Below are 23950 nucleotides of genomic sequence, written 5' to 3'. Positions count from 1 at the left end.
ATCATGACAGACTGACACGACTAACGCGAGATCTGTCCAAAAATTGCTATTGAAAAAATACTTCTAATAGAATCATGCGTTTTTTTTATGGTAGTCTGTAGCAACATGTTGCAAGAGTAAAAAAATTAAGAAAAAAAAAACATTTGGGGAAATCTGTAAAAATTATATTTGAGTCAATGTCAAGGTCACAAATGTAAAAGCGAGACTAAAAGTGTCCTCAAAGAAGAAAATTATAAACAATGAAAATAAGCAAAATCCAAGAATAAAATGAGAGCAAACAATCAGAGACAAAAAATAAAAAAAACCATAAAAACAAAAGGAAGAAAATTGGCAGAACTCTTCAAAATTTAACTTTCTCGGAGAGTGAGTGACAAACCTTAAGAAAATGTGATTAGAAGCTTGAGAGCGCTGGTCTAACTTTTGCAGTGACGGGGAAATAAGAATTTCTGCCAAAAACAGACAGCAACAACAAATTAATACCATTTTAATGTATGAAATTGATAAGCTTGTCAAATAATATGTAAAATTGAAAAAAAAGAAATAATTATATTAACGAAAACAACAACAACAATTCAAAAAAATTCAACTTCGGCAACAACAATCGACCATAACAACACCAACAACAATAACAAGGATTATAAAACCGTGCACATGTTTATGAAAATTGAACACTCGCCACAGCAAGTCGACGTCAATTGATGGCAACAACAACACCAAATTACCTAATCTATTAAACTAAATGTATATGTAACTGCCAACAAAAACAACAACAATAGCAATCACAACCGAAAGCATACACCAGTCATACAACGGAATTCTTAAAGAGCACACACACACATACACGCACACAAAATAATAGTAAACACGCAGGAGTTGCTCACACTAATACTTCCAAACAATAATAGAAAGCAAAAGCAGAAAAAAAAAATCAAAACAAAAATAAGTTGAAAGCAGAAGCCAAGAAGATTTATGATCATCAAATATTAAATTTGCCAACCGACTAAGCGACACATTTTTGACATTTGCAAACGGGAAAAGCAACACAAAAACTAAAGCAACAAAACAACTTGGCAGCAAGCAACATAGGCAACGGCGACTAGGTCAGACGCATTTGAGCGCGTCGGTAGGCAAGCGAGCTGCTCCGCCTGACCTGGCGGATGCTCGTCGCGTACAGTGGTGGCGTCAACAGTGACGCGGCAGTCCTTGCGCAACGTTAAATAAATTGCCCAGCGCAGTATGCTCGTGTACACAATCCACGCATTTGTATAGAGTGGGAGATATTTGAGGCTATATATATGGTCCACCGGCAACGCATGAGCGTCAACTACAGTTGTAACATATTCTAGAGGTGAACTCACGTCGCAGTCGCCACACCAGCTCTGGATTAGCAGGGACGGGCAGCGGCAGCCAGCCAGTGGAAGCAGTGAGCAGTTTGGGCGCCGAAAAGAATGGCTGTGGCGATGCGACCCAATGGTGAGTACGTTATTGGAGTGTTCAGTAATGCGATTTGATCGATTTTTTTTTCGATTTTAGAGAATATTTTTACTTCGAAAAGTCGAATTTTTAATTATTTCAAAATGAGTGCATTTGTGTGAAAAAATAATAAAAAAGATATATTACTTCAGTATTTGAGATTTATTACTTATTATCACAAGTGTTTTCGAAAATTTCAAAATCAAATTTTCGAACTTTCGAAAACTAATTTCAGATTAAATTCGATGAATGAATGCTTAATTCTTATGCTAAGCGATTTTTTAAAAACTGATTTTTTTGATCTTAAAAATATGTTTTACTTTCGAAACCTGGAAAGTAATACCTAAAATTAGTTGATTAATAGATGCAAAAATTTGAATCTATATGAAAAATTATTCAAATCAGTAATGAAAATGCTAATATTTTGAACTTTGCAGAATCTCTTAACAAAACTAAATCTTTAGGGAAATATTGTTTCATGATTTCACATTTTTTCTTATCTGAAATGTTATCGAAATTTTCCAAGTCTAATTTTCAAAAACAAATTCAAATTAAACTCTGTGAAAAAAACTTTCTATGCTAATCGATTTTTTTGTAATTCTTAAGAATTATATTTACTCCGAAGAACTCGAAAATAGATCCAAAAATTAATCCATTAATAAATCCAAAAATTTGAATCTATATGAAAGATATAAAAAATTCATTAATTTTGAACTTTTCAGAGCTTTAGAAACCATTCTCACAAAAAAAAAACGCTTCTTCAGAATTAAACTTTACGTATTAACTCTGTTTCCGAAAATCTTAAAATCTGATTTTCGAAAATTAATTTTAATTTTTTTTCCATAAATAAAAGCTTTCTTAATCTCTTTTTTCAAATTTTTTTTATTTAAAAAATAATTTTTTTTCAAAAACTTGAGTTTTTACTTGATTCATAATTCCAAAATTTTTAATTTATGTTGAAGGTATAAAAAATTAGACAAATTAGCTAAAACTTTAAATTTTTTGAGGTTAGCATGGTCCATTTTCGAAGCCCATGCTTTAGAGAAGCATGTCTTTTTAAATTTAACTTTTCGTATTAACACAAGTGTTTCTGAAAATATCGAAATCCAATTTTCAAAAACAAATTTCTAATATTTTTTTATTAAGAATTATAAATACAATTTTTTTTTGTCAAAGAATTAAAAAACTTTTTGACATGATTAAAAAAATTCTTTCTAATCTTACTCTACAATCACAAAGTTTTCAAACTTAATACACTTAACAGATCTTATGCTTAATGTAGTTTTGAAAACATTTTGCTAATTTCGAAAAAAATATCGAAAATTGCCTAAATCCAATTACCGTTATTTTTTAGATTTTTTTATATATTAAAATTTTTTTTTTGACAATAAGGCAGCTTCGTTTTCGTTTGTTGGTGGTTCAATACTATTTTCCCATGAAAAAAGTATAAAATATAGATATCTGAAAGAAGTTAGAAAAACCTTATAACTCCTGAAGTATTCTTTCTATTATTAGAATTAGAATTATTTTACAAACCTTTGAGGTTAAGTTAAGAACAGAACAGGCTCGTAACACAGCCTTAACAACTTTGCAAAGCAACCCACTGCAACAACTCGACCTGCACGCCCTAATGAAGCACATGAAAAGAAAATATTTCGCGTACGTTGTCACTTGTCACTGAAGTTGGCTTGTACAACCAGCAGCATCTCATCCACTTTTTCATACTTTGCCATACTTAATCCTCAATTTTTGTTGCGCCACCTCCATGGACTGTCGCCGAAAGCCTCATTTACAACACCTATGAATTTCTCATTTGCGGAGAATGTTGCGTTTGACCGATTTTTTGTGTTGGGTGGCAACGTCAGTGGCAGCATATCATATACGTTAGCTGGTAGGTCAGTTGTATGCTGGTTAATGCTTTTTTTTTTTTTTTTTTTTTTTTTTTTTTTTTTTTTATTTTTTTTTTTTTTTTGTTTTTTTTTTTTTTTTTTTTTTTTTTGTACATGTTGTTGGTACAAATGTAATTTCGCCATTCGCCATCCGTTTCTTTAGATTTTTATTTACGCAAGACATGTCCTGTACGCGGTCGCAATTGTGCGAATACAAAGCAATAAACACAAAATACATATACAGTTATACTTTACTTACTTAACTTTCATTATCCTCCGTCGCTGACTATGCACGCTTACGCAGGTGTTCTGGCCTTTCTCCTTACACGAGTGCTCTTCACAGTCCGTGTGTGTGCGTGTTCTTTATTTTCTTTTCTTTTCACTGCTGCGTAGGTGTTGCCAAATCAGCAATTGTATTCATTTAAGTTTTTCTGTTTTTTTCTTTTTTGTTGTTGTTTTGTGCCTAGGAAAGTGCAGGTGAGCGTGTAACATAATATATGTAAGCTTTAAGTAGTTAAGTACGTAATTGTAAGGTAGCAAGGTGAACAGCAAGTGGCAGAAAGTAAAAGTTAAAGTTGAGAAAGACCTTCAACACATTCATTAAATGTACATTTTCGCATTTATAACTGAAATATGTGGGTTGGGCAATTTGAAAAATTACAGCTAAGTGGAAGGTGAACTACGCTGGGACAACGAAAGAAATTATGGGGGCAAAACAAAAGTAAATAAATAGAAATTATGCAATGGAAGTGCTAAATACGATGATGTTCTAGTTAAACTGGTAGTTTTTATTGTTTTTGTTCTCATTTTCATTTACCTTTCTTTTCGGTAAAGGCAAGCAGCAACTAAAATTCTCATACAAATGTTGCCTACATTTAGGCTGGTTTTTAGTCAAGTCGCACACCTGAAATACATAGCGTAGCTCAATCGTAAGTGCGCTAAAAGTGATAATAGAGATCTTTATTTCACAATTTAATCGTTGAAACTCAAAACGTTCCCAGTCCAGAAATGAACACAAAATTAAACAAGTTTTTCATTCAGCAAAAAAGTAGTAGAAAAACGTTGCCTACATATAGGCTATTATATAACAAAGACGCACATCTACACAAAATGGCGTGCCTCAACTGGAAGTGCTCTTTGAAGTAAATAGTATTATTAAGCTCAAAACCCGTGCGCTGAATCTATAGGCCTCACAGCAGCTCAATAGGCGTTCAAATTAGGCACTGTCTCTTTGTCACTCACGCGGAATGAAGTGGACGCATCTTGATATTTTTTTCTCCACCATCCAGCTTCTGCCAGACTAAGGTTCAATTATCTCCGTTGCCATTCTTTCTACGAATCCTAAGAATTGACTTTAGGCGATTTGTCGTTACGATGTACGCGATGTACGATGGTCTTTATGATCCTCACATAAGAGTTCTGGGCAATCAAATGAACAAGCATCCTATTTACTTAACATAGCCTAAGTTCAAGACTCAATTAGAACATAAATGGCCTCAAAACCATTAATAAAACGTTATAAAAACTCGTATGTATACATTAGACTCGATATTCTAAAGCAGAAAGCTTTGAACAGCCATCTTGAAATTTTTGCGATCAACACTAAGCTTCAAAACATCATAGGGTAACACTTTCATATGTAGTCGCGACATTAGGGATGGTAATTTGGAAGAGAATCTCTCTCAGTGACCAGAATATCAATTTAATTGAATATCGTCCCTGTCATTTTAATACTTGGTCTTTTAGGGTAGACAAGGTCAGCTAAAGATTTATAGGCTTGTGTGGTTTGATAACGGTCAGCATGTTTGAAGACCAGAACACTCTGAAAATGTTTATATCGAAGTAGAATTGAAAATATTTTGAGATGACAGACTGGGCGACAACTGATGAAAATATTTAATTAGCGAGAGTTGAAGTAGAAAATATTTCAGACATAAAAGGCAGACCTTTTCGACAGAACCAAGTGTTCGGGTATTTTTCAAGATAATTCACGAGACTATAAACCAGGCTTCGTAACGTCAAACATAATACTTAACGGGGTACCCTATAAAATGTTTATAGAAAGTATATAAATGAACAGGCGTTTATCTCTCAATAAAGCTATTAATTAAGGCGATGTATGGGAAGTGGATCGAAGCGATGTCTTTGGGAAGGTCTAGCGGCTTTAGATCATGAACGAGGTGTATTTTGTATGCTCAATTTAAGAACTAGACGTAAAATGTGCCAAGTTGTTCATAAGTGGTTCAGTTTTTACTAAAAGGAGAACCTTCCTGAATTACTATAGCTTTCACTGACCAAAGCGTTCAATTACTTTTATCTACCAAAGCGATCTCTGCCAACATTTGGTAAGAGCCGCTCACTTAATTGCACCCTTTGCCATTTGCCACATTAGTCGCAGCAATATTTCCCATTAACAACCATTTAATCGGTAATAATTGAAATTTAAACGGTCAGCACATTTATTTTCCCCAGTTGCGATTGCGGTGTGCGCCTGCGCATTGCGCGCCGGTCAACAAGTTCGTTGCACTCATTGTCTCATAGTGCCGCCGAGCAGCGAACGTGGTTCCACACTTTACTTGCAACTAATTTCGTCTTGCTAATTATTTTCAGCATTTGCCACCATTACATGCATATGCCACATATACCCTATACACACATACACACATATGTGAACTTTTCTCACGAATTGCCTGCCGTCTAACTCTGTGCCCACTTGCAGGTTTACATCATGCAGTTTCGTTAGGCACCATTGAGGTGGCGTCTAAGGTAAGTAGGCACCGCACCGTTCGTTCGGTTGTTGCCACATGAAAGCCATTAATTATGTTGCACGCTTTTCGCTTTTTTGTCGTTGCAGTCGTCAGCGGCTTCTAGCCATTACGATCGCAGTTACGACTCCGAAGATGAGAATATGAGCCGACGCCGTTTGCGACACACCTCCTCCACAGAACTGTATCCGCGCCCATCCGTTTACTCCAAAGGCGACATACGCGAACAGGTGAATGCTCTGCGGCAAGCGTGTTAAATGCTTTTCTTTCTATTTCACTTCTTTATTTTTTCTGTTCTTCTGTTCTTCGTCTTACTTTCTTGTACTGCTGTCCTCTACGTTTTCGTATGCTACTTCTTCTTCTTCTTCTTCTTCCACACTTTCGGCTGCAAAACTTGCATTTGGTTACTTTTATTTTTTATTGTTGTTGTCTTTGTGTCCTTAAGTACAGTACTGCCTAACTGATCGTCAGCTGCATAGCATCGAGCGGCCGCGTCGCGATCGCTTCTTCGGCTGTCTCTCGCGTCGTAGCGGTGTGCAGCAATCGTTTCTGGGCGGCTGTGTGGGTCGGCGTGTGCCCTCCGATGAGAATTTAGCTGCTTACGCGCCCTTCTACAAATATCCGCGGTAAGTTAGTCAAAAGAAAATGAAAAATGAACCTAGTTTTTAGTTTGATTTTTCATTTCGTACAGCTATCAACGACCTTTTCAAAATCACGACGACAAATCGCCCGATTCCGATATGGATAGTTCCTATTTTCGACGTCAACCAGCTTCAATATTGAGCACTGCGAAAACGCAAGACACCGGCGTTGGCGCTGGCACAAGCTCTGTCGGCGTTGGCGTCGGCCCTGGCGCATCTGTGGGAGGCATGGGTTTGCCTCCGAATCAACGCTACTCCTGGATGGGCGCTCCGAGCGGCATTGGAAACGAAAATGTCAACTTTAGCAACGATCCAAGGTATATATCGTTAGATTTGTTGCAAGCTTTTGCTTCAGTCTAAACTTTATAACATTGTGGCCGGTCATCCAAAAACATGGGGCATGAGCTTCAACCTGTTTTGCGCAGTTTTCAGTAGCTAGCCGAATTTTTTGTTGCATTTGCTGTCTGTATCTTTTGTGCTTTTGTTTTTGGAATTTTTGGAATATCGTAACCGGGTGTGGTACTTTGGTAACTTTATTTCTTAGAAGTTTGAGTTTAATTTGCAAATTTGGTTAGAGCAGAAAGAATGCATATCTGAAAGAGACTCTATATATTTTTTTATTCAACTTCGGTATTAATAATTGGAATGGAAATATAAAAGAAATATTACAGAAAGCTACAATATATAATCTCCTTACAGATGCATCAAACCCTATGTTTAAAGAACAGTTTATCTTTGTAAAAGATTCAGGGATAGTTAGCAAGTTTCTTCGCTAAGCTTTAGTGGTTAGAACGCAGTTATTAGAGATAAAGTTTAAACTAAACTTTTATAAAGCTTTTTTAAAAGCTTTTGATTTAGGTTTCAAGCGTTTATGCTTTATAAGATCTTAAAAGCTTTATTGACAGAAGTAATTCGTTAAATTTTGTTCATAAAATCGTAATGTAGTTGCCCAAAATCAGTTGTTGTTCAGGAAACTATTGATAATGTACACCCGATGTTAGTTTATGTTCAACTGACTTATATTGGAAAGCTCATAAATAACTTATTTCATGTTAAAAAGCTGCCATAAAGATCGCGCATAGTGCTGTTAGAGATCGGAAAAGAGTTCTCTAGTGTTAAAACAGCTAGAAAGTAGCTTTCAAGTGAGCCAAATAAATAACTTATTTCATGTAAAAAAGCTCCCGAAAAGCTCGCCCATAGTGCGGTTAGAAATCGGAAAAGAGTTCTCTAGTGTCACAACAACTAGAAAGTAGCTTTCAAGTGTGCCAATTTAATAACTTATTTCATGTAAACAAAGCTCGCAAAAAGCTCGTGAGCAGTCGGGTCAGAGATTGGAAAAGAATTATCTGATAGACTGTATTTATTTACATTAGAAGTTAGTTAATATTAAACTGACTTATATTCGACAGCTCAGATATAGCTTATTACATGTTAAAAAGCTCCTCAAAAGCTCGCATATAGTACGGTTAGAGATAAGAAAAGAATTCTCTAGTGAACTGTGCCAAGTAGAGATCAAAATCCATATTAATAATTTTTCTCTCATTTCTAAATTGCTTTCTATATTATTATTTCTCATTTTCCCTGAAAGCTTTTTATTTGCGAGCTTATTTTTCTCTACTTACTGCTTAAAAGAATTGTATTATGTATTTTTGGAACCCTTATTACAACTTGTCGCTTTTCATGCGCCTACTCGACATCACCGTCGTCATGCATACTCATACCGAAACGTTTTTTAAAGTCTAACTCTCTCTTTCTCTCTTATAACTCTACAAAAGCTTGTATTACTATCGCGCTCTTTCTACTTCTCTTTAAACAATTTAGTCAATTAACCCTGCAACTGTAGACTGTTATGTACCCCCGCTTGAACGCTGCATGCATTTTTCCACAACTTTTTACAAACTTGTCGTACAAAAGCAGTCAGCCAAAAAGCTCTCATTAAAGCGCTAAATAATTTCTTTAACAACTTTTCTACATTGCGCATGCGCACCCATTCGAAGAGCACAAACATGCAAAACAAAATTATTATGAACATATTTCCGATTAAACCATTCAATCACCCATAGATTTTGTGCCTTGAAATAAAGCTCGTGCTTAAAGCTCGACTTTACCAACATTTACCATTTATAAGTACTTGGCAAATGAAAGGTTATAAATAAATACTTGTCTCTATTCCTCTATTTATTATTATCGTTTTTTTCGTAAAAAAAAAATTAAAACTAAAAAAAACTTGCAAAAATTCTTCAGCGCAAGCCTGACTTGTTGGCTAACACCGACTGATTACCAATATCGGAATATTTATATGACCAACTGTTTTGCACTTTGCGCACAGAATCATTTTCAAAACTTCACACATCCACTCGAAAATGTTTGGTATGTAGAAATTAATAAAACAAAAACAATAAAAGAGAAATACGAATATAAAAATAAACCGAAGCATGACGAATAAACGCCGAACGGATTAAACATTGTTTAGAGCCGAAAAAAATATGCTAATTAAAACTGAAAACAATAAAAAAAAAAATACGTGTGTGCATGCGTCTGTGTGTGTGTGAGTAATGCTCGATCCATTTTATTGCAGTTCGTATCACTATCCCACCCATGTCGGACTGCCAGCCGGCCAGCAACTACAAATGGGCGGCACAACACCGAGGTAAAGTTAAGCGTTACAAAACAGTTACTCAGTTACGCAGAATACACGATTGAGTAGACGAAAGCAAAAAATTCTCCAAAAACTTCTCGGGACGTCACAAAAGCATTGCTATGAGAGAGAATTGAGTTAGAGCGCGACTGTTTGCCAGCAAAAGTTTGACCCTGCCTTGCAAGCAACTGCTATTGTGACGTCAGGCAAACAGCTGATATTGTGAAACCAAACAATTAGCGTTACCGTTATTGGCGTAAAAACTATATGAACTCAATCGTGCATACTTAAAACGACTACTTAGCACACAACGAGCTCGTTAACTATTGCATCCACACGTCAAAAATCAGTTTTCACAACTACTTTCCTTAACTATTTCTCTCTCTCTCTCTCTATTTCTCTCTCTTTTCACACGCACCTAACACACTTCATTCATACTCTCTCATACGCTTTTGCGCTACTTGCGCATTCTCATTTGCAGAACTAAGCATGTCAGTTTCGCTCGCTCGCATACACTCACCTCCTTCGACGATGTCAATTTGGGTTTCCGCTCATCCGGTCGCATGAAGACCACACGCAGTCAGGAACGTCTTATTGGCGGCAAGAAACCGATCATTGCCACCGGCAATATCTACGAGTCTACGCAACTGCCCGCGCATATGGCACAACAGCCGACGGTTTTGCATACACAACAGCAACACCAGCAGATGACACATCAGCAGCAACAACAGCAGCAGCAACAGCATCCACACCCGCCGACCAATTATATAACGACGTTGCCACCCGCACTCGCCATGCATCCACATGCACAACAAGCCGTCATACATCAGCATGCGCCACATATTCATCCCTCGCATGGACATGGCCATTCACATCAACATCATCACGGGCCACCCATCCACATACATCAGTTTGTACCGACCGGTTATGCTAGTGGCGCCGAGTTGGGTGCTCAGATTCAAACTGAACAACCGATTTCCTTGTTAACCGGCAGGCCTCTCACACATATGGATGATATACCACTTGGTGTCGGTGGTGCTGGAGCGACGGCGCATGGTGGTATGATGCCGACCGGTATGGGTGTCTTGACATGTGCCACACAGGTGCTGGCGCCACCCAGTCCCGAGGTATTGGTGGTCGAAAAGAAGTTCCGTAATGCCATGAAGACGCAAGCCACGCAAACTGAGGTGCGGAAGGATGGTTTCGCGCAGGTTTTGGCGCTGAGTCCACGCACCATGCATAAGGTTGGTAAATCGCTGAAGTGCTGAGCTCGATGAAGTGTAATGTTGCATCTTTTGTACTACAGGTGAAGGTGGTCTCACAAGGCGCACAAACGAATGGGCTGCTGAATGGCAAGAAGCTTGCAAAAAGTTTGTCGGAAATGCCGAATGGCAAATTGTTACCTGGATTAGATGACAGGCAAATCAGGTAAGTTCAACAGGAGCATATAGATTTTAGAATTCGCTTCCATATAAATTTTTTGACGAATTAATAAATTCTAATATTTTATCGACTTATTTTTAGAAACTTTATCGATCATAACGCTGTTTATCGCACGCAGTCGGAGGAACCGCCAAAGTCACCGCTGGAGCTCGGCGATCCAAACAATATTAATTACTACGAACCACCGCCACCGCTTGACACAATTTCCTATTACAGTCATCGCTCGTCACAACTGCCCTCGGAGGAGAGTATGCCCTATTTTCCTAAGGACGTGCTCGCTTTCGACTACGAGAGCAACAGCTTGCCACGCCGCGCTTGCACATTTCATCGCGAGAGCAGCTTCAGCTCGAATAGTCTGCCGCGCCGTGAACCACTGCATGCACATGAGATATGTAAACACATAACCGAGTGTACGGAATTGATGGGTGAGCCGAATGGCGGTGTTAATGGTGGTAATGGCGGTTTGCTTGATTTCTCTAAGCCGCATTTGTTGCCACCACCTAGTGAGTACTGTAAAGATGCCGACGAGCCACTGACATCTACTTCCACGTTGACAGCGGAACCCGCACCCGAACCCGAAGTTGTAGATACAAGTCGACGTAAGTCTATGGTAGCCGTATTGCCACCACTAGACGCCGATATTACACCTACACCGTTCAGACGCGATGACTTACGACGTCAGTCAATGCCTATTTATGTAAAAACCGAAAAACTGATTGATGGTTTCGGTCCACGCACATCTTTCCGCTCGAAGATTAAACCGAAGCCGGTGATAGGCGGTAGTGAGGAAATTTCCGGTGATGAGAAAGAGATCTTTATTGACTTCAAACCAAATGTTATGATGAAAGCGAGCGCACAAATGCCGCAAGCTAAATACCGACCAATCTATAAGCCGCTACCGCCAACAGTAGCGCAACTTGAGGAAAGCAAACAACAGAAAGCGGTTGAAGAATGTGAAAACTGTCGCGCACTACAAGCAAGCGAACCGCGTTCCTCCATCAGTGATGATGACTACGAGGATGAGGCTGAGCCGGAACAGGTCACAGATATGGAAGATGAAAAAGCCAAGCAAGAAGAAAGCGATCAGCACGATCCACTATACGAGAATGTGCCCGCAAATGCGCCGAGTATGGCAGCCGAACGACGCGCCAGCATGCGCAAGCGTTCTGTGAGCTTGGACGAACAAAATGTCTCGCCCGAAAAAGGTAACGGCATCTCGGCGCCACCAAGCCCGTGTCGCGAGGAATTGCTCTTCGCAAATGCATCTACTTATCCATCCTCAGATTCGCTGGCCAACGACGTAACACGCGATCACTCAGATGGCATTTGGAATGAATCACAGGTTACCGTACTAACTGCCGAACCGCCGAAGGAAGGCACCGAAGGCGCATACACCAATGCGAATATGTTGCTGACGCCAACGACGCGACGGAAAAATCTACTGCTGCAACATCAACAACGCAGCTCCGTGGATACGGACGCTTTGGATTTGGAAGACACACAAGTGGATTTGGTGAGCTTAGCGATCTAACTGTATATAGCGTATATAACACCATTGATTTAACATTCCTTTTAGAGTCCCACCTATGGCATTGTGGTGAACGCACTACCAACCACCGCTAAGAGCGCAAAATCCGGCGCGCTCATCACACAACAGCCGCAAGCGAGTCGCGAGCCCAAATCGACCACGTTAACGGTGCCGCAGAAAATCACCACACCCTCGATCGCAGTCACACCCAGTCTACCGTTGGCTAAAGAGATCTCACCCAAAAAATCACCGGGCACGAGTAAACGTGTCGTGCAAGAGCTACCCACACTAACACGCGATGGACGACGTACATCGGATGTGCAGCAGACGCGTGCTGCCACCGACGCGATCATGACCGTCGCAGCTACTTTGACCAACAACAGCAACAACAAGTTCAATAACACCACAGATGTGTCGGAGTGCAGCACGAATACCGACGAGTATGCCACTTGTACAGACACGTCGAAGCGCACGCCAGGTATTAAGACACCACCAACAACAACAAGCTCATCATCAACGACACAAGTACCAGGTTTGAAAGCGACAAGTGTCAATGGAACAGTCAATCAATAGATTAGTGTGCCTTGCTGCTTAACAAACACACAGACACGCACACACGAAAGACACGAGCAACCACGTAACTAGTTTCCTACCGACTAACTACCATCCTTCATCATCATCACCTACATGCTCATCACCAATCACCGTCAGCATATCATCCTCAACCGTACACTAACCGTAAACTAGCTACTTATTCATTATCCATCCATCTTTCAGCGGCTGCCAATCCATCATCGAAAGATTACACATATAACCAATCCGCACATAATCCTCTGACTTATTTGTATGCACTTAACAGCCCACACAGTCACACACACACTCGCGCACGCAAGCGATTAGGCCTTTTAGCTGTGCTCTCCTCTAACCGCTCTCTTCACACACACACACTCTTACATACACTCATACAGTCCGTTACATTACATGTTTGTGTTGTTGTAAACGTCCTTAGCTGATTGCGTGTATATGCATTTAAGTACTTTCGTATGGTATTTGTTGTTGTTGCTTGATGAACGCTTCTATAAATTAAACCACAAAAGAAAAACAAAACCAAGTATGTGTCTGTAATGCTTCTTAGCCTAGTTCAATGCTCGCTTAGAGTGTAACCACCCTGAGGCATTCTATATGTACGTTAACTAAGCGTGTACTTCCTCTCTTTTGTCTCTTTTTTCATAACCCCGCAGTGTCAACACAAAGTTCACAGATTGACCGTACGCAAGGTTCATCCTTTGAGAGCGCCTCTTCACTCTACTCAACGCGCGGTGAAGTGCTGACCGAGGATATACTGCAGCATGATGAAAAACCCACAAAACCGCATAAGCTCGAGCGCGAGCTGCAGCTCAAGTCACCTGTGCCCATAGCAGAGCAGGCGAAACGCTCACCTTCGCACTCGATTAGCAGCACCTCGTCAGGTAGTTATAATATCGCTGGGTTAGCAACACCATCGCCATCTGCGAAGGATGTGGAGAAGCATGTGGAGCCAGCTGAGAAGGCAACAGCGTCGTCAACCAAAGCTTTACACGTAAAAAGTGTCGGTGCGCCAACTGCCAGCGTCGAACCGTCCGCTGTACGTGAGAAGCCGCGCATCAAACCCGAGTCCATATCGGATGATGAACGTAGTGAGGTACGCTACTCATCGTCCGGCTACTATGAGAGTCCACATGATGATGATCATGTGATCAAGTCACGACGTCATCGTCTCGATGAGGAACGTAAACGCCGTAAGACGACAATGAAACTAGACATCGAAAAGGAGAATTTACGCGCGCTCACTAGTCCGATTAAGAAGCCAGCATCCGCAATGGCCGGCGCACACGCCACGCCTATAGCTGCGGCGGTAGCGGCAGCCACAAAAGAGAAAATAACAGAGAAGCAGTCCACCACTAGTGGGCACGCCATTGAAACTACAAGTCCGAATCGCATTAAACGTTTCCGTCCAAAGATACGTCGTCAATTCAGACGGAGTTCACGCGATGATAGCACCCCGAAGCGACAAAAGAATTTGGTGAATTTGTATGGTTTGCCGCCGACAGCGGGTAGCGCCGAGAAACTATTGGACTACAGTGTTAGTGTTAAGAAGGAGCAGGAGCGTGAAGACATACATGTAACGGAGTGCAAGACGAGTAAAATCACAACGCCGCATACTGCCACGGCAGCTGTGGCCGCCAAAACTACAAAGTCTGCATCAGATGTGTGTCAGCTGAAAGCGAAATCTATAGAGTCTCTACGTTCCGTCTCGCCCGGTTCTGACTCGGTGTTCTACAGTGAAGCTGATGGTCCCGTGCAGGAGCCACATAGTCATTGTCTGCACTGTGGTAAGGGTACAGAGGGTCAGACTACAAATATAAGCACTTTGGCTGGCGACTCTGTCGAATCACTGCCTTATATGGGAAATGAACATGAACAGGATATTGTAAAACCGCCGTCGGACTTCGCCGACTCACCGGTAACTGCGAAAACAACGCAACGTCTCTATAAGAAGATGGACAAACGTTTTCGATCTGAGGAGCGTTATCATGCAGGCGAACGTGGTCGACATTATAAGACACGGCAGGAGAATATACGCGCAAAGGTGGGTAATTACAAAACGAGCTCAAAGCAATAATAATACTTTATCGCTTTTGTAGAGCGAAGAACGCAGTCGCGAAAGCGTACACTCACGCAGTCCACAGAGCTTACGTCCAGCCGGTTCGAGTCCGTGTGTACTGCCGGATGCAGCGGTTGAGCAGAGCCAGCAGATTATTTATCGTGGTCATTACGATCCTGCGCGTTATTCACGCCTCACCGATGCTGACGTTTGGACCCAGTTAAATCACCAAAGTTTCGGTACGTGTTCTATGAGTTTGTTGTATGATGTTCATTTTCATTTCGTTATTTCGCACGCAGATCGCCAACGTGATCGCCGTCCGTCAACGGAGTCGGAGCGCAGCTTTCACTCAAAGTATCAAGTCATACTGCATCGTTTGGTGCAGCGACGTTGCACCTTGGAAATGTATCATCGCCAACGGAACAATAATTTTCGTAAGTTTAATTATATGTGGGTATATGTCGTAAAAAAACAGTGATTCTTTCGGGTGCGTTTATAGGTTATTGTAGGCTATTACCGTCTCATTTTTTGGGGTTTTCCCCAAGAGTATGAAATATGCCAGGAATTCTCAACCAACTTGTTGAATTATGTAAGTTCTTAGAACTTATTGTAAGAGATTTCATCAATGAAAAGAGACCTAACCACTTACAATTGTAGTAGGGTTTGAAACCAGCTCCAGAAAATTACTGGAATACCGAATCTTGATTGTAAACTGGTTGTGATGGGAAGAAACGAATCTCTATGAATCAATTTTGTTTACTAAGTCAACTAATAGTATTCAGTAACTTTTCGTGTTATTAGTCGGTTCAATATTTTGACTCGATCGAAAAAATTGCACATGAATGATCTCAGATTTCCAACCATAAGACCCTAGACGTTCCGTTACCTAGAAGGGCGGCTTTTAGAGAGAAAGTTAAATTTATAGACTGATTGAATTACCAGGCATTCAAAACCGCGTCGAGGATTATTATCTGTTGGATTTATAGTGAGTAACACACATATCTTACAAAATCCCAATGCTTGGAAATTACAAACTTTAAGCGCTTCGTCGATAAAATTTTCAACTTAAATTTTAACATAAGAAAGTATTAATCAAAAAATACTAAATGTTTTAATGAGAAGTAACAAAATTATAGCAATATGACTCACCAGTGTTATCGTATTCTGAAAAGAGAAGAAGAAGAATGGATATTAATTTAAGATTTTTTTTTAGATAAGTTATGTATGAAGTAAAAAGAGCTCACGTACTTTATATTCCACCAATCTTAGAAGAACTTTAACTGACAAGATAAAACAACACAAAGCTTTGAAATGTCTTCGTCTTCTGTAGTCTAGCCGAGACTGTTCAATAGCTTTGTATTGGGACCAATAAATTATTTCAAAAATAAAAAAAAAAAAACAAGATCCATCAGTCTTATATTTAAAGTTTAAGCATTGCTCCGAAATGTAGGCAATAGTTTTCTACCACAAAACGAATTTTTCCAGAATATTGAGACATTTTCTACCTCGAGTTTTTGTCCCTCGCCCACAAATCGACATTATTCGAAAACGTATAAGGTACCATACCTAAACACTAAATTAAGATATAAAACTCTAATTTGGCATAGGGGATCGCTATAGCAGGAAGCATGTCTGAACGTGTGGACCCAGGGCTTATAGTTGACTTTTTACCGAAAAAATCGGTCAATATGTGAGATATGTGATTGAAATTCAGTGAAAATCCTTCACTGATAGTTGTACGTCTGTACGCTACAAATAGGTTGATTCGGTTCAATACACCACTTAGCCCCCTTATTCCTAACGATTTTTGAACTTCCGATGACTTTATACTACATATGTATATCGGAAAATACCTTAATCAATTTGAGAGGGTCTAAAATTTAAAAAATTATTAATCTAGAATAATGACGCAATGTCTGGAACTTAGAAATAACCAATTATTCTATCACTTGTTTAACTATTTTAAGGTTTAAAAATAGAGAAAAATTAAATTTGGAGTTATAGCTAGATCCAGCTTTAGACAAGTCTATAAATACGAATAAATAAGTCCTGGCAATGGTGGGTAGCGTGTTTCAGTTCACGCCGAACCTGTTTCGATGCAGCGCTCGCAAAATAATTTGAATTACCGAAAAAATGCAGACATATTCTTAAATAGTTAAATCTTTTTTTGTTTTTTTTTTTTTTTTTTTTGAACTGGAATATCCACTTAATGCGATATAAGCTTTTGTCTTCCACGAAAGTCGAAATTAGATTTTTGTACCACAACTATTAATTGAATTATCAATTGTAGCGGCGAAATATTATTATCTCTCGCCGATTCTGAAATGGATTAGAGCACGTGTCGCACAAATTTCGCAACATTGTTGCTATCTACTTCGAATATCTAATTTTGGAACGACGTGCAGACGAAACACTGAGCAATCGTGAGCGCTAACGAACAAAATACAATTTTCGAGCATTTACAAAAACAACTTTTTAGTAGGAAAATGTGTGACGTGAATTTAGAAATTTTCGAAATGCGCAATGTGCGAGCGTAAAGCCGTGTAGTAGCGTCTGGCCACTTGTTTCGTGTAAACGTGCGTTGCGTGCCGTATGTACTATAGGAAGCCATTTTTTTGCAAAAGTAAAGTGATTGAGTTGTATTTCGCCACAAAACATGTGTAATTGTTATTGTTGCTTCTAATGTCGGCATTGTGTTTTAGAGCCCTATACACTTTGATTGTGCGTTTTAAAAATAGTCTATAAGATTAATTAGCGCGCGAGCCAAGGCACCGTGGCGAGTGAGTTACGTATAGATATCGGGCGGTCGAGCGGTCAGTGGTTCATTGACAAAGGCGTCGAGTGTCGAGAAAGGGCGAAATTGGGAATTGTGCGTTCTTTTGCGGTGAAATTGTTTGCGAAATTAATTGAATACACTATGTTGCTTACAAATTGTTTAAAAAATAACAATTAAATATATGTATATAAAAGTGTTGAAAATTTATAGTGTGCTTTTCGTATAGTGATAAAAAGTCGGAAGATAAATTTCGAAAAATCTCAAAATACTAAAGTGCTAGAGAAATTTTTACAACTAATAGTGCGTACGAATATTTTTTTTTTTTTTTTTTGGAAATCTCGTGCTCTTAACCTCTAATTCTCTAATTCCAGCACAAATAAATGAGGAAGTTAGTCGAATATTAGATATCTCGCAACTAGTAAAATTGTAGGCATGCGAAGTGGAATATTTCATTTGCAAAAATTTTTAATGAAAATTTCGTTTCCGTTCAACACTTTAAGACCATACATAACAAGTCTACCGAGTATCATTAATATATCTCACTTAATATCCGAAATATAATTTTTTAACTGAAGCCGGCTGGGACTAAAGGAACATTTTTTGAATGATCTTCACTTTGAGCTGAGTGAAAAAACCTTACTCAATAGTAAAGTTACCTATGTATATCCAGCGGGAGATTTTCATAGGAATATAAAATGCGTAGTGAAAATATAGAATTTATAGTAATAGTTATCTAGTCTACCGGAACATTGTATTGAAATTGAAAATCTAAGCTGCTATTATTATATTTTGGGACTTCATTGAAATCTTTATAATTGAAATAAAAAAAAAAAAATTTTTTTTTGATCGCGGATCTGTACAATAAGCAACTGCACAGTCGCCATGTTACTTTCTCAAGAAAAAATTTAAAAATTTAATCACAAAGTCCCCTACAAATATTCATGGTATATTAAGTTTATTACGATGTTTGTAGCACCCAAAGGGAACGCGAAAGACTCTATCAAGGTGATTCATTTTGAGGTTTCCTACTTTTTAAAGAAAAAACGCAGAAACTTCAAATATAATGGAAAATGTTTATTATCAGTCGAAAGAACATTCTTTGGCATTTATTTTTTGAAGGTTATCTTTTTAAAAGGTTGGCCGTGGCTACGTCTCAAATAATCCATCCGTTGAGTCCAGTTTTCTATGATTCGTTCGAGCATTTCGATTGCTAACTGGCGAATAATACTCTAGATTTTTTGCTCCATGACCTGAATCGATGTGGGGTTGTCCGCATAGACTTTAAGCTATACATATCCCTACAGAAAAAAAAACTAAGGGTGAGGTATCACACGATCTTGGTGACCAATCGAAAGGCCCAAAACGTGAAATCATCTGCTAACCGAAGTGTTCTCTTAATATATCCATTGACGGATGCGAAGTGTGGGAAGTGGCGCCGCAATATTGCTTGTTTCACTATACACCCATTGATCCAGAAATGGACCTTATCGCAGAACAAAATTTTGACTTGAAAACATCCGCTCTTTTTGGAACTTTTCAAGATCATCTGTCTTTATATACTCGAACTAGTCCCAGAGTTTCTGAGATATCGACTCTTTGCACACCTCCTTTTTTTGCTGGATCCGTCAATACCAAGTGCTTGATATGGAACTGACCGATCAAAACCGAGGTGTCTACTATATTTGTGGTTTTCTCGGTAATTCTGGGTACTCCGTTTAAAGAACGTTTTGAGGTATTGGCTTTTGCAACGGTCCGGAACTTTATGGATCAGAATTTCAAAAAAGACGAACTGTTTGTCAGAAAGACAAGAAGTTAATTTGTCGCATTATTCTGATCCTGCTAGTCATAGAACCATATACACATATTTGTCAGAACAATATGTTTGTGATCTATGAAACAATAATCTGTTCCGAGAGATAAAGTAGAAATAATTACAATTTGTTCAGAACAAAAAGGTACTTAGAAACAGCAAATGGACTTGAAGAATGGATAAAAAGGTATAAGACAGTAACAAGATACAGAAATTAATATAACGGATACGAGGCAAATTTTATAATAAACACATAAATAAATTAAATAAAATAGAAAAAATAAACCCATTAAAACTAAAAACGAAAAATCACCTTTTCAAAGCAAAAAGAAAAATAAATATTGTTAAGTAAAAAAACACCAAATAAAAAAAAATTTAAAAATCACCAAAGATAAACAAACAAAGTGTCAAAACAACAAGTACAATGATTGGTATGCTCTTTGAGCTATTTTTTTCATTTTCATCGCTTGTAAAATGCAAAATTTACTTCACAGAACTAATAACCTCAAACTCGTCATCGGATTCCTTGCGACGCAAACTGGAGGATCTGCTGAAATTAATGCTCTTGGTATGGGCGCGCGAATCACATGTGATTTCAAAGCTTACAGCGGGAGAAAGGGGTACAAAAGGGTCACAATTAATTAAAAATATTGTTATTCATAATATAATTTAAAATATTTTTTGAAAACTGCATTATAAAGAATATACAACTATGCTACCATACTGCAATTCTTTTCTCCCTGCTCTCTTTAAGGTGTTGACAAAACGATCGTGGTTAAGAGTGAGTCTGGTGAATTTGGTTTTCGCATACACGGCTCGAAACCGGTCGTGGTCGCCGCCATTGAACCCGAAACACCGGCTGAGAGCTCTGGACTCGAGGTAGGCGATATAATCATATCGGTGAATGGCGTTGAGGTCTTGGATAAACATCATACCGAAGTGGTGAAGATCGCGCACGACGGTTGTGAGACACTAGAGCTAGAGGTGGCGCGCACAATCGGTGTGCTCATGCACGAGCAACAAGAGCCGCCGAGTCAACCGATCTTTAGCGGTTATTTGTGGCGACAGAGTGGCCAAGCGAAGGGCGCACCGAACACGAAAAAATGGGTGCGCCGCTGGTTCTCGCTGCGACCGGACAACTGTCTATACTATTACAAAACCGAAGATGTGAGTGAAAATGTTGTTTTCTGTTATTTATTTAATATGTTTTATACTTTTATTTGGCTTTGTAGGACAATCAACCCGTTGGCGCTATGATCATGGCCAAGCATACAGTTGATCACTGCCCGCCTGAAGTCGGTAAGCCGTACGCCTTCAAAATTGACTCCGGCGAAGGCATACCATTGTATGTGGCCGCAGATACAGAGGAACTGTCCAGCCGTTGGATTAAGTTGCTCAAGCAAGCGGCTACACAAGGCACACCCTGGCTTGATAATAGGTGAGTCTACAATTTTTTTAGCCAATTTTAATTCGAAATTACCGAGAAATTCTAATCTCGTTTTTTTTTTTTTTTTTTTGTTTTTTGTACAACTATTAATTTCTCTACTCTCTTTTCGTGGCACTTTCTTCGGCCGCCTGCAGTGCACACAATCTGTACCAACCGCCGTGCAGCATTACACGTCCGGATTGTTTCGGTTACCTGTTGAAATTGGGCTCCCGCTGGTGTGGCTGGTCGAAGCGCTACTGTGTGCTGAAGGATGCTTGTTTGTATTTCTATCAGGATGCTAATAGTAAGACGGCATTTGGTGAGTGTTTCGGTCGGCGTTAATGTAAAATATTTGTACTCTTTGTCTGCAAGCATTCTTCCAGTTTTGTGTTCACGTCATTTTGTTGTTCGCTTTGTTTTTGATTTTTGTGTTTGGTTGCGCTTTAAATGTTTATTTGTTTATTCAACATATCTCCTCTGTTTTGCTCCCTTTTCTATTTCGGTTGGAATTTCATCTTCCGTTTTTTATTCGTTTTTCTAGGTATGGCTTGTCTGCATGGCTATAAGGTATCATCGATGTCGACAAATGCCTCAGGCAAGAAGAATTCCTTCGAGATTATACCGCCAGAGACCAAACTGCGACATTATTATTTCTGCACCGAATCGGAAATGGATAAAAAGAGGTGAGTTGAGGTGGAAGTGCTGAGAGAAGATTGAAAAATTGTATTGTTGTGTTATAAACAAGAATTGAACAAGTCTGGTCTAATATGACAAAAGTTACGAAAACTTTTTCATCATGTGTTTTAAAGCACACATCCTGATAGTTTTAACTATCTTCTGCAAAAGAATAGAACTGTAATTTTGTATAGGTAGGTATTAGATAGGAGTGCTGCTCTCATGGGCTCTGTTAGAGGTCGACTTTGAAACACTGTCGTTGGACCTCATAATGCGAAAATGTTCTTGTGACCGGGAACCTAAATTATGGACAAGTGGAATTGAACTGCCAGTGCGCTTAAAGCTCCTCTGCAGTTGTTGACTACGTTAGAGTTAATCCTTGGTATCGACAAGGCTGCCCGTGCCTGTCCGTGTATATAGTGGTTTTCTGTATCTTCCCATAGTTATTTAATAAAAATCCACGGACTTTCTCTCTAACTAGTACTTCTGCTTTGAAGATGCCAGCTAGTTTGGTAGGCGGATTGAAAGAGAGGTATCGAGATCATTGTAGCATACTCCCGTCCCTACGCCATATTTTATTTTGAACGCGTCACTTTAGATAAAGGTAATATCCTTCTCCCAACTAAATGACATCCCCATTCACGTCTAGAGAATAAACTTACCAGAAATCGACTACTGACATCTAACCTTAGAAAGATTTTGTTTGATTTACTTAGGTTTAGCGAGTTCAGGATGACCCTATTTTCGTAATCTTTCTGATTATAACTTCCAAATTTCTTTGATCCGATAGCAGAACTTGCTACAAAATTCTTGGTAATACACATCTTTGGGCAGTGATGCAGGTCAGTTATGCAGAAAGCCCCGGTAACCCCTGCATAGGCAGCTCTTCATATTATATTGTTTCTTTAGTGTTTGTGGAGATATTATGGAAAGTACTTCTAAAGCCAGTAAATAAAATGTAGGTAGTTTCAGAAAAAAATCATAAAACGTTAGGGGAGGTAGAGCATCTGAAAGAGAAACTAAAATATCTTCCGAAAGATCGCAAACCAGGTGCAATGCCTTCGTTACTCCCAACCAACTTCTTACCAGTTTTTCATTCGAAGATAAGCTCTAATAACAGTAAGCCTTGAGCTTGTAGCTTCGTCTAAGCCCGATTTTTCGGATTCTAAGTTCTGTCGTAGGAACTTGCCAATTTATATAAGGTCTTATCACAAATACTTTCCAAAAATGCATAAAAGTACATTTCTTAACTTTTTCATACCAATTTTTTTCAGATGGATATCGGCTCTTGAATATTCAATCGATCGTTGGATAAAATCCGGGTAACTAAGATTGAAAACTATAGGGAGCAAACGCAAGCGTAGTTTCAGTTACTACATTGAGTAAAAATATGGAACAGAAAGTGGAGAAAAATACTGATAATTGAAAAGAGGTGTGTCGGGGAGTGTCGAAGAGAACGACTTGGCTGCCACGTAAAAATTATAAAAGCTATACAACTTAAAATAAAAATATTGCATAAATGTAATGTGAAAAACCACTGCAACTGATTACATTTTAAGGCATATTAAGTAGATATACAAATACTTTTAAGCAAACCAATAGAAAAAAAATCATTTTAAGTAAAACTGAGAGCAGAAGAACTAAAGCACTAGAACTGATATACGGAGTATTTTAAGGGAAAGCAAAATAGTATGCAAAAATAAAACAGACAAGAAGTTGGAAAGCAGATTACAGCAGCATGAATTGGAAATGAAAAAGCGAAGAAATGAAAGGAATGTATCTTAGAAAATAATTATTTTAAATTAAGCTGTAAAAATATTAAATTAAAGCTCTAGATTGCATTCAATATGAATATAGAAAAAAATCTGAAATATATAGTAAAAGATTAAAAATCGACAAGTGTAAATACATACATACATAAAAGCCAAAGATAAATATATAAATATATTTGAAACTGTTTTTGAATATTATAATAGAAAATATGTGATTGTAAATACAGTTTGTATGTAGAAATTTCAGCATTTAGCCAACAATTATTTATATAGATGTCAAGCAAAACCGTTATTTACAGTGACGACCACTAAAATTAGCTTTCATTGCAACACGAGCACACCACTAATTAATGAATGAAATGAAAATTAAAAGTAATTTAATTGTCAATGTGCAGTAATGTAAAAACGAATGCCAAATAATTAGTGTTGATACTGAAAAATAAAAAATTAAATTATTTTTTTTATAAAAT

The 23950-nt window shown here is 38.5% G+C and overlaps 2 protein-coding genes across 2 annotated transcripts; both read left to right on the top strand.

Annotated features, from left to right (window-relative positions):
* The first annotated feature begins 1448 nt into the window (after positions 1-1448).
* On the top strand, positions 1449-15499 carry LOC108970640. Its single transcript, XM_018936134.1, has 12 exons — positions 1449-1473; positions 6082-6132; positions 6224-6357; positions 6578-6753; positions 6819-7085; positions 9888-10650; positions 10713-10834; positions 10931-12362; positions 12426-12909; positions 13619-15006; positions 15062-15260; positions 15321-15499. The coding sequence occupies exons 1-12, from the start codon at positions 1449-1451 to the stop codon at positions 15497-15499; spliced, it is 5220 nt and encodes a 1739-aa protein (XP_018791679.1).
* A 4478-nt stretch (positions 15500-19977) lies between these two features.
* LOC108970657 lies at positions 19978-23950 on the top strand. Its single transcript, XM_018936164.1, has 7 exons — positions 19978-20038; positions 20102-20227; positions 20362-20774; positions 20840-21045; positions 21189-21352; positions 21575-21716; positions 22983-23950. Exons 1-7 carry the CDS (start codon positions 20032-20034, stop codon positions 23032-23034), a joined length of 1110 nt encoding a protein of 369 aa, XP_018791709.1. The 5' UTR covers positions 19978-20031; the 3' UTR covers positions 23035-23950.

Source organism: Bactrocera latifrons, unplaced genomic scaffold, assembly GCF_001853355.1.
Source record: "Bactrocera latifrons isolate USDA-ARS-PBARC rearing strain unplaced genomic scaffold, ASM185335v1 scaffold_304, whole genome shotgun sequence".
NCBI lineage: Eukaryota > Metazoa > Arthropoda > Insecta > Diptera > Tephritidae > Bactrocera > Bactrocera latifrons.
This window is presented reverse-complemented; position numbering and strand designations above follow the sequence as displayed.